This window comes from Humulus lupulus, chromosome 1 (genome assembly GCF_963169125.1).
Source record: "Humulus lupulus chromosome 1, drHumLupu1.1, whole genome shotgun sequence".
Taxonomy (NCBI): Eukaryota; Viridiplantae; Streptophyta; class Magnoliopsida; order Rosales; family Cannabaceae; genus Humulus; species Humulus lupulus.
In genome coordinates this window covers 60,457,224-60,469,211 of record NC_084793.1, presented here as the reverse complement: position 1 = coordinate 60,469,211, position 11,988 = coordinate 60,457,224, and the positions used below count along the sequence as shown (strand labels likewise).

The 11,988-nt window shown below is 30.7% G+C and overlaps 1 protein-coding gene across 2 annotated transcripts; it reads right to left on the bottom strand.

Annotated features, from left to right (window-relative positions):
* Positions 1 to 4,371: 4,371 nt before the first annotated feature.
* On the bottom strand, positions 4,372 to 6,403 carry LOC133793069 (cytokinin riboside 5'-monophosphate phosphoribohydrolase LOG5-like). Of its 2 annotated transcripts, none has more exons than XM_062230768.1 (7): positions 6,215 to 6,403; positions 5,690 to 5,787; positions 5,523 to 5,553; positions 5,290 to 5,389; positions 5,120 to 5,190; positions 4,864 to 5,007; positions 4,372 to 4,695 (listed from the first exon to the last, which is right to left on the bottom strand). In XM_062230768.1, exons 1-7 carry the CDS (start codon positions 6,317 to 6,319, stop codon positions 4,585 to 4,587), a joined length of 660 nt encoding a protein of 219 aa, XP_062086752.1. In that variant the 5' UTR covers positions 6,320 to 6,403; the 3' UTR covers positions 4,372 to 4,584. The 2 variants fall into 2 exon arrangements, with proteins under 2 accessions (XP_062086752.1, XP_062086751.1); XM_062230767.1 differs by lacking the exon at positions 6,215 to 6,403 and adding an exon at positions 5,903 to 6,208.
* Positions 6,404 to 11,988: the final 5,585 nt, after the last annotated feature.

Sequence of the window (11,988 nt, the reverse complement as noted above, 5' to 3'; positions counted from 1 at the left end):
AACCTTTCCTCTGATCTCTCCTCTCGAAATGTTGGATATTTGGATGAGTGTTGACCATGTGTCAGAGATTGCTGACGTAGCATTAACTTCCGAAAAAAACCTAAAACAAGAACATTAGCTTCCTCAATAAAAAAAAAAGTGGGTATAAGATAAAATTCATTATCCAAAAATTAATCTTAAAATAATTTGAAAATACATGCATTAACGAAGCTAGTAGCCCTTCTAATTTTTTATATTCCTTCATTCAATATTAACTATATATATATTTAACAAAAAAAACCAATTTTTTTTTTTAAATAATGGCATATTTTAATATATATATATATATTTTGCAAATAACTCTTCAAAATTCATCTTATTTTTATAAAATTTAAAAATAGTTCCCCTTTCCAAAAATATTTAACAAAGAAGACCTAATTAAAAATTTCTCCAAATGTCACTCAACACATACTTTTTCAATTGATTTTTTTTTTAATGGAACAAATAATTTCAATCTTCAACACAAAAGCTCATTATAAATATATATATATATATTGTTTAATTTTTTCGCTAACAATTAATATGATAGAAAACTAAAAAAAATGAAAATGGAACACAAATTTTTACATTAGGTTATTAATTAACCCTGACCCATATAATGTATTTTGTTGACTAGCTTTCTCGTTAGATATGATATTTGCCACATGGTAATGTGAAAGAGCGAAAATGTAAAATTCATTGTCCCAACTAGGGAAAGAGAATTATTTCTTTTCTTCTATTTATCTAACGAGAAAGAAGAAGAAGAAAAAAACATTAAAAATTGAACTTTTCAAAAAAAGAAAAAAAATCATAAAAAAAGAGAATAGGTGTTTTGCTATTATGGAAAACCAACAAAGATGAAGAGCCCATTCTCTCCTATGATTTCTTCTTTATTTTTCTTGTTTTGAAAAGTTCCAATTTCTAGAGTTTTATTTCTTTATTCTTCGTCCTCAATAATAGAGATAGGAGATAAGAGAATTTTGAAAAAAAATATATTATTTCCTTTTTGCCGTGGGACTACTGTGTCATCTATTGTGTCTTAGATGCACATTTGATCTTATGGTATACATAGTTTTTTTTTTATGTATATAATCAAATCTTATGATATACATAGTTATTGTTTAACGACTTTAGGGAGTTAATTGTGATGTTTTATAACTTAAGTACCATTTTGCAGTAGCCTGTATAGGGACTATATCATGCCAAACCCAAAAGTTAAATTGTCTAAAAAGCTCAGTTACAAGTAAATGTGATGGCATCCCAATCCAATTGGATGGAAGGAAATCATGGAATGACTATTGCTCATTTCATTTTTCTGAGGAGAAATTGACGAGGCACTGTTTCAAGAGAGGGGGAAAGTAGAGTCAGGTGTACGGCAGAAAAAAAAGGATAGGGGACAATGAAGAAGATGGGTTGTCACTTGTCAGTTCGAGAGCATTGGGAATGAGAGGAGGCAGTAGTTGCTGTAGGTAGGCTTTTTGTATCTCATCAATAATAATAATAATAATAATAATAATTTAGTAGAACCTCAATCAAGTATTTGGCATTTTAATTTTTAACAATAAATGTAAATATTTGTGGTATTTTGTCTAGCGTTTACTTCTTCTAACCAAAACAAAAAGGTTAAAGTCACAAGTCATTGTGTTTCTTTTTTTGAAAAGATAAGTCATGGTTTTGGTCATAACTAATAAAATTTTATAGTTGGTTCCAAGGTCCAACTATTTGGGATACCCTCCTCCCAAAACCCGAAACCCAAATCAACTATTTGAAATTCTCTCCTGTTTTGCGTTCCACTTTGCAGTGCTCAGCCTAATAAAACTGTTTTTTGGTCTAAATTTGAACGATATTCAAAATGACTATGTCCATGGCTATGGAATAGGGGCAAACCCACAGAGACAAGGGTGGACCGTCGCCTCAGGTAAAAAAATATATTAAAATATTTTTTTTAAAATATATGTATTTTAATTAATTAATTAATATATTTTTTTAATTAAAATTATTATTTAACAATTAAAACTTTAACCATAATAGTCAAATTTATTTATATAAATGTTAATTAATAAAGTTTATCTCAATTTCTCAATAAAATTTTTTGCTTATTATATTATTTCAAAAAAAAATTGGTAACACTAAAATTAAATTGAGTCCACCACTGATATGGAACCTACAACATTTGAATAATTTGGTCATGATAGAACATTTTCATGTATTATTTCAGGAAAAACACTGTAAATTAAAGTTCCAATTAGTATCGAACACGATAAAGAGAATTGCATAAATTATTATAATTTTTTAACATCTAATTAAGTTTTTTTTTTTTTTCATTTTTTTAGATCATCTCACCTTTTCTTTTTCAAAAATACAAATTCATGATTTTTTTTCTTCAAAAAATATACATAAAATAGCTGTAATATCAATTTATAGTATCATATGCTAAAAAAAAAATACTAAAACAGTACCAATATCATCTTATATTATTTTTGAAAATTTTCCAAAAAAAAAAATTAAAACGAAATTAATGAAAATTTACAAAAATTTCAGTATTTGCAAAAAAGAAAATATTTAATATTTTCTGAAATTTTTTAATCAAGACAATAAGTATAGAAGAGAATAAAAAGTAAGCCAGGTGAATATATCGACAGTAGACCTCTCTTACTTTTCGTTGTAGTTCGAAACCAACCGTTCTTTCTTTTTATTGTAGTTCAAAACCAACCGTCCTCACTCCTCGTCTTAACTATAGTTGTGGATATGATTCATATGACTGAAGAAAAAAAAAGAGAACGTATATTTGAAGAAAAATATATTATTTATATTTGCAAATAAACTGCTCAATTATTTTGTGCTGTGTCAATGTCAAGTGGACCATGAGCTGAATTCCAAGTTAGGCCATGGAAATTTTCAACTACAAGAGGGGTGAAATGGCCAATTAAACATGGCTTACTTGCGAATTCTGACCACTATGACCCTGTTGTTCTGTTAGAACCACCACCTATTTGAGGCAGGAATATTGATGAGGTTATCCACCATATGGGGGCTTAAGGTTTGTAAATGTCAAGTGCCATGGGAAATGGACCAAACAAAAACTACGAGCAACACAAAGAACAAAAGCAGCCAACAAACTGAACCAACTTAAGAAAGGGGTCCCCCAAGTGTTGTGTGCTTACTACCAGTGTCCTATAACACATTATAGACATTGTCTTTTGCTTGTTTTGGTATCCCATGCCAAAAGCTTCCCTTGGCTTTCTTGGACCAGACACATTAAAATCACACAACAAAACATAACAATATAAATATAAATAAATAAAATATCAGAAAATCAATTGACCGAATTAGCCATCAATTATTGGCTGTCATTTACCTGCATTTCGAGTTGTCTACCTCTTTTTAACGTATTCCTCCATGTTTTCATACTTGAAATTGAACCAAGTGAACTTTTATATTTCGGTCTATCAAAACAGTACAGATTAGAAACTCGAAGACGTATTTATTTATTTGTAATTTATAATTCAAACGTAAGATCTTTGATACCTAATTTACCATGACAATAAAAATTTAAACTCTTGATTTATAACAAAAGTACTATTCAGAGAAGCAAACAATAATGATACTTTGGTCAAAAATTAACCACAAAACTCGTGAACAAAATAGGAATAGACCCAAAAAAAATTCATAGTTGCAAGCGCTACAAATTGATATAAAACACACGAATCTGACTCTTCGTTTGATGACCAATCCAGAAAAAGCGAAGTATGTACATTTTTAGTTAGGTTGCGGATTGGCTTAATTTTTTATTTTTATTTAATGTAATTTTGGTTTTTCAGTCCCATCATCATGCCTTCTGGCCACTCTTTTCCAACTTTTACTGTCTAACTCTACAGTACAGTGGATTTATCAGGAACACAAGAAGCAGCATCCGGCTACTGTTGAATGCTAAAGAAATTATCAGTTCCTGCAGCTGAGCTGTGTATGGTAATAGTGGTCACTACACTCACTCATCAAGGGGACACACACAACCAGACACCAAATTGGAAAAATAGGGCCATTCACCCCATGTGGGGTATCCTTTAACTCATTCCCCTACCATTCCAATGACCCTAAAAGTGATGTAACTCATAAATCATCACAGTACCTTAAAAACTGGCAGAAAAGAGAAGAGAGAGAGAGAGAGAGAGAGAGAGAGAGATTATAACACTAACAGTCGAGCATGCATACCCTAGAGCAATTAAATGGAGAGAATAAAGCTGCTTTTTCACTGAATTTTTTTTTGGATCCTTGCTTCTTGTTTTCTTTTTCACTATATAATCTTTGTACATAGTAATAATTGAAAGCCCTCAAAAAGAAAAGATGAAAAGATTCAACTTTAAGAGCAGTAGGCCCATCATTTATAGTAGATATATATATATTATTAACATATTTAAAGATCAGCCATGTGTCAACGATTGTGCTTTAACCACATACCATTATGGTATTTGGTTGATCTATATGACCCAAATATTAGACGAAAAGCAAACAGCCTAAACCACCTTTTTCCCCAACTTCTTTTGTTTTTGTTATAGGTTTGATCTTTCATAGTGCGATCTCAGTCTGCAATGAAGCGGGCTTGAAACCTATCTGCTGTTGTTGTTCAACATCCCACCTTGCCTTGGCTATGACTCCATCATGCACGGGCACGTACTCCTGATAACAACAGCAGTGGTGCCATCAAATACAAACCCCCAAAAGATAAAATGAGACATCTTCAAATGAGATGAGCAAAAAAAAAAAAAAAGACTTCAATTCCTCCAAGGCCCTAGACTGTCATTTCCTTGTATGATTGCCTTTAAGGAAAAACTAAAGGTGACCCACCTCGAGTTTTTGAACAAGCTCTTTGGCATTGGGGGCAGAGACTATGATGTGGCGTTGTGAAGGCTTAATGAAACCATCATCGACTGCCTTATCAATGAACGTGAGGAGAGAGTTGTAGTAGCCATCCACATTGAGCAGACCCACCTGAACATTTCAAGGATAACACTTAACAATTAATGAAAATGAAAAGAAAAGAAAAAAGACATCACTATCCTTTTTTTTTTCTTTCTTATATATAATATTTTGCTGAGCTTACTGGCTTGTCATGGATACCAAGTTGAGCCCAGGTGATCACTTCAAGCAACTCCTCTAGTGTTCCATACCCACCTGAAAAAGGTTAGATACAACTCCATTAGATTTAAAAGGGGAAAATGGGATGTATGAGAGGGAGAGGAAGAGGGAGAGGGAGAGAGAGAGAGATGGGACCTGGCAAGGCAATAAAACAATCAGAATGGCGGGCCATTTCTGCCTTCCTTTGATGCATGCCGGCAACTGGCCTAACTTCACCAACTGTCTCGCCTGTTATCTGAGGCTCCAAATACATACGCATTTCACCGATAACCATATAAGCCAAAACACTGATCAACTTTTTAAACTAAACTCCAAAAAGAATGAAAACCCACAAAGTAAAAAAGATTAAAAATGAAAACCCAGCTCACCTCTTTACACATCAGAGTCCTGGGAATGATCCTGTGAGAAAGAGAGAACAAATAATGAAATGAAATGGGGACACAAGTCGAATACTTTTTATAGACAAACGCAATAACAATATATAAACATATTTGATGCGAAACCCGAGAAAGTTAAAGCAACTCTGTGGTTGTACCCGAGAACATTCCCTCCACCACGATGAACAGCCTGAGAAACCAAACCCATTAGCCCAATACTGCCTCCACCATAGACAAGGTCCAACCTTCTTGATACCTGGAACATAACAAGAAACTTAAGACCAGACAAAAACATTCAAGCCGCAATTAATTCACTCGTAGCGTATCCAAAGAGTTGAAAAATCAGTATAGAAAGATAAAAAAAAAAACACCAGCTCTTGGGCCAGTTCAATGGCTGCATCTCTGTAACAATCTCTCTTCCCAGCACTACTCCCACAAAACACACAGACAGACTTAAACCTTGATTTTAAGAGCTTGCCCTCCATGTCTAAATTTTGTTATAACCCACAATTTTTCAGACTACAAGGGAGTGAATTATACTTGTGGGAGTACTAAGTAGGAAAGGACAGCCCCAATATATAGACAGACGCCTAAAGAATATACGACTCAAACGGAAGACTCTCAATAGTTATTTAAATAAAATATCATATCTGTTGAGCGAGGGGGGGAGAGAGAGAGAGTACTGCGGTTATGCTGTGAATGAAAAGAGATGAAATAAGACAAAAAGGCCAAGCAAGAGAGACAGAGTGGACGAGCGAGCGACCATGTATAATTCCATAGGCCCTCATGCATACGTGTCATCATTTCATGCCAGAATGTTTTGTGCTTTCATGGTTGGGCTCGTAATTTAAGAAAATTTATCTACAAAAAAAATCCCAGCCTCGCACAGCAGCTTATTAGCCTCCCTCCATGGTCACAAATCTCTCTCTCTCTCTCTCTCTCTCTCCCACTTTATGTCTGGATCCTTTTTAATGCAAGCAATCATGACTGGGTGGCTAAAACACGTGCAGAGTTCTCTGCACCAAACTAAGATTAACAACTCTAGCCCCAGTTAATAAAAGCACTAATTCTACAATAATAGAATTCTTATTTCTTACCCCTACCCCCAGTTAATAAAAGCACTAACACCTCCTTTTAGTGCTCTGCATGAGTATAATTATTGTTAACCCCGACTTAAACATAGACATATGACTCTCTCATTTTCTTTTCTTTTTTACTTTTTAAAAAATACATTCAGACCCAAAAATAAAATAAAATTAATCGATCACGAATCATGAATGCCTCACCCTTGGTTCATATTTACATCTTTAGACTTGTCCGTTAATGGGGCAATAACTACTGGGACAATAACCCTTTAACAAGTAATCCCTTTGTAAATTAAATATTAAATATTATATATTAATCGTGTTCATAATGTACCTGATGGTCACTAGTTCTACTTCCAGTTTTTATAATATGTACAATGACCAAAAACGATAATAATAAATTTTAAACCTCATAACTAGTTTCATCATAAATATATTAATATTAGAATTTAAATTTGCTGTTAAGAAATCATGTCTTAATTTATCCTATCCAATAAAACATTAAGACATATTAACAATTTAGAGCACTCACAATGATGTTTTACTTCCTTTTTTTTAAATATATATTCAAAATACATATTTTTTAATTTTATTTTTAAGTTTTACATTATATCATATATTAGCTTATTTATATATTTCTTTATATTATTTAAATATTATATTTTTAAACATATTTTATTAATTAAAGTAAAATAAAATAATTAAAAAATAAAAAATAATAAATATATATACTAATTAGGAGAGTAAAAGTTTATAAAGAAAACTAATAATATTAAAATATTATATAAATAATATGTAAATGTAAATATAGATTAATTGAAGTTTGTGTTTGTGAATGCTATTATAAATATATATGTATAAAGAAGCTAATGGAAGATGTTTTTGTGAGTTTTAACTAAATGTCATAGAGAGTTTATTACAACATACACCACTAAAATATTTTTTTTTTATAATTTACCTCAAATTTTTTATATTATACTATATATATCAGCTTCTTTATTTTTTCTCTACATCATTTAAATATTATATTTTTTTAAAATATTTTATTTATTTTAAAAAATAAAATAATTAAATATAATAATATCACACTTATATATATACAAAATTTTATAAAAATATAATAAAATATTTATAACTTGATAAATAGTATTTTACTATGTATAAAAAAAATACTATTTATTTAACTATTTAATAATTTTTCCTATATATTATAAATAATTAGACATTTTTACCATTAAGGATTTGAATTTTTACTAATATTATTGTATATGATTTACATTTAGAAGTAAATCTTAATAAAAATCATCATATCAGTCTGTCTAGTAGTTATTAATAATAGCACTCCAGAACCTTTCTTTTAATGTATTTTTGCAGCTAAAGAAAAAAACAAAGACATTTTAATTACTGTCAGGCGTTTACTGCCAAAGCAACATTTGAAAGATTTGACCTTACTTAAATTCTTGGCTTCCTTTTTCTCAATGCTTTATAGAAACCATCGTTTGGTCATTTCATATTCATTTTCTCGATTTGAAAAATCTTTTTTTTTTCTTCAGTCAGAACAATTGTGATTAAAAATATATTATTATTATTATGGTTACGTTATGATTAAAAATTAGGCGCCAAAATTGTTACTGAATAGTTTTTTTTCTTAACAAGTAACCAATCAGTACATAGAACTTTCAGTAAAGTAAAAAGTATAGGGAACTTTTTCAAAGTATATTATATCTAACTTTTTTATTGATTTCTTTTCCGAAAACCAGTACGGAGTTAACAAATTTGTAGTAAACAAAAAAATAAGATAGTAATTATAATGATTCACTCCAAATTGCATAGAAAATTAATTAAAAAAATCAATCTGCTGCCATACCTTGGAAATGAAGTTCGCATTTAATTGGTTTGGCTTTTTGTTTTTGTTTTACTACTTTTTCTTTTTCATAACCTTTTTTATTGTTATATCATATGCAATCTTCTATATATAGAATAACTTATAAATGTAAATATCCATATTAATTATGAGCTGTGGAATATTTATAAACGGTGATAGTCTTCTAGAGAACTGTGGCATGTGTATAAAAATAATCAGTTTATTTCTACGTACTCCTATCTGATCATAATTAACTCGCAGTTGCTAACTGAAAGATCTATCTAACTTAATTATTATAACTCATAACCACTCAAGTCAAGACTATAAAAACAAAAAAAAATTAAAAAAAAAAACATAGCTGTTTACAGTCAGAGCTGATAAAGGAACAGGATTCACTATTATGATTTAAAAATATGAGCTCATACAGCATAATTTTTCTTTTTTAAGAAATAATTATTTAACGAATTTTATTATAGTAATGAGATATTTTCCATAGAATAACATTGCTATAGCTAGCTATATATATGTATATTTATATAACGGTATATTCTTTCATTCTCTCTGGCTTTTGGGATTTGCAGATTCTACGCAGTATATATGGTCCAATATGAGCATGAAATCTTGGTAAAGAGCAGGTGGAGTGAATGAACAAGATGACGAAGCCACAGTATGTATGTCACTTTTGAGAAAGGAAGAAAAAAATTTATTAGAGTTTGAATTAGTTGAAGATTGAAGATTGAAGATTGAAGATTAATTAATAATAATATATTATATTTGCAGATACAATGAAACGAAGTTGAAAAGGATAGCGATGTATATAGTGTTATTTACTAAAAAGCAGGGCGGCGCAATGATTTTTTTCTTGCGTAATGTTACATGTGTCAATTAATGCTTGTAGTAAATAATAAATATATATAATAGTACCAAATGCATGCGGTCCCAAATCCGTTGTACTAAACCCTACGAAATTAGCACTTAACGACATCGTTTTCCTCCAGAAAGACAACATTTATAATAAACTATCAACATCCATTAGTTTTGGAGCAGTTATATTGTTCGGAGAGACTTTAGAAAATCAATTATCACGAGAGAAGTTATATAAAGCTTGCTCATTAATTTATCATAAGTTGATCAGAACCCTAACCCAACAATGTTATATTATATTATAAGGAGAAAGAGAGAGACGTGTGATGATGTAATTTTGGCATGTAATAATAAAATTGTGGTTGATTATTAACATTGGTGTAATAATTGTTATTTACTGTTCAAGTTACATAACATGCCTAGAGTTAGAGTAACCGTAGCTACGTACGTACGTACAGTCTTAGCTTAGCTGATAATAAAGAGGCAGAGGAGGAGGATGGTATGTAAGTAGTAGTGTAGGTGGTTGTTTGGCAAAAGATCGAAGTTGATTGAGCCGTTGGATGGCACACATCAAGATTAAGGTGTGATTTTCAAGAAACTTTTTGTAATAATAGTTTTTATGTGTTTCTGAATAGTACTGGGAATCGAGGTTTGTGGGATTGGATCAGATGGGAGAGAGAGAGTACGGTTGCTATGGCGTAATTAGCGCCATAGGCACCATCCATTACCATTACGTCCAGGAGATTATTAACTTGCTGCCATTTCTCTCATATCGATCGCTGTGCACCCACACCCCTCTTAATTTTACTGTTGCTTTGCTTCAGAAATCATCAGCTAAATGCATATGCCTAGCTATTACCATCCTTAACACTTCACTAAGCCATATATATGTCTTGGTATTTGTACGAATAATACCCTCCTTTTATTTTGCACAATACTATATTCTTTTGTGTATAAATTTTTATGTGGTTCAATCCAAAAAATAGACCACCTCGTGTCTATATGTCTCTTTTATTGATTATACTCAAATGCCAAGAATCGGATAAACTTCAGTCAAATGAGTTCCTTAAGTACATAATCTCTTTTTACTGTTTAATAACCTTTTGGCACACAAAATCTTTCGTAAAATTAAAAATATATGAAGTAAAAACATCTTATTTATAAGCTCACTTATGTTACATTTTAATTAAAATAAGTAACATAGACTATTTTCAATGCAATATGTAAATTTTATGCTAAATTTGACATAAAAAATGAGTCAATGATATATTTAGTTTAATATTATTTTTAATTATGCTCCAATATACAAGAAACAAATTAAATAAAAAAAAATCAACAATTCACTTAATATTTATTGGTTATATACAAAAAAAAAATTATTCTTTTTTTATTTTTTATCGCAAAAAAATAATATAATTAGTCATTAATTGTTAACTAATAAATTATAATAATTAGTAGGAATATGGTAAATAAAAAAGTGATGCCGAAAATTTATAACCCTATTTTGGCATCTAAAATTATTAAAAAAAAATTGAAAAATTTGTAAAAGGTTCGTTGTAACTATAAAATGTACAATTTACCATGGGAATGCATAAATAACATGCACCATTATACTCCTATCTAGAGCTGTAAATGTGGGCCGGCCCGCCCCACATTTTCGTGCCTCCAATAAATTCGTGTCGGGCCGGGCCAGCCCATTTTTGAAAGAGTAGGCCCAGCACGGCCCATGTCGTGCCGTGCTCGTGCCGTGTCGGGACCAAGTCAGGCCGACCCACTTTCCTTATTCGGGCCGGCCCACTTTTTTTTTGCTAAAAAATATGAGGATGGAGAATTGAACCCTCCACCTCCTCTTTAACCATCAATGAACTTACCACCAAACCAAATACATTTCTTTGTTTAAATTATAATTTTAGATATTTTTATATACTTTTTAATAATATTTTACACAAAATTATATCAAAGATAATTATTAGAATTTTAATACCTAATAATAAATGCTAAAAATTTAACTAACAAATCTTAAAATAAATTAATATAATTATAAAAATATAAACATTGAGAAAAATAAGACATATATTATTATTTTAATTTATTAATTATTGACAAATAAAAATTTATTATGATAATTAATGTCAAAATATCGGGTTTTTTATCGTGTCGTGCTTTCGGGATAGTTTGTTCGTGCTTTCGTGTCGTGCCTTCGGGCTTGTCGTGCCGTGCTGTGCTAAGCCCGTGTCGTGCCGTGCCTGGCCCAAGCCCATATTTTTTCGTGCCGTGTCGTGCTCGTGCCGGTTTCGTGTCGTACTCAAAAGCCCAGCCCGTATTTACATCTCTACTCCTACCCTATATATATTTATATTTATATATATATATATTACTTATGATTTAATAATATAATTAAGGGTAAAAACAAAAAATTTCTCTTGAACTATGGCCCATATAGAATTTTAACTTTTATTTTATGGCAAAAATTCCCTCTGAACTATAGGAAATATTGTAAATGTGCCATTTATATTGCATTTCGTTCATTTTTTAAAACAGTTTCCTCATGTAGCACTGATGTTGCGCTAATGTAACAGGATCCGACCATCCTAACAAACAAATACATATATACATAGTGATATAATGACAAATTTTAAAAATA

Excerpts from the sequence above, each read along its gene's own strand:
- LOC133793069 (XM_062230767.1), bottom strand. The coding sequence starts at position 6,016 with ATGGAGGGCAAGCTCTTAAAATCAAGGTTTAAGTCTGTCTGTGTGTTT. Across the intron at positions 5,554-5,689 it reads GGTGGAGGGAATGTTCTCGG|GATCATTCCCAGGACTCTGA; the intron begins GTACAACCACAG and ends TCTTTCTCACAG. Across the intron at positions 4,696-4,863 it reads AGCTTGTTCAAAAACTCGAG|GAGTACGTGCCCGTGCATGA; the intron begins GTGGGTCACCTT and ends TGTTGTTATCAG.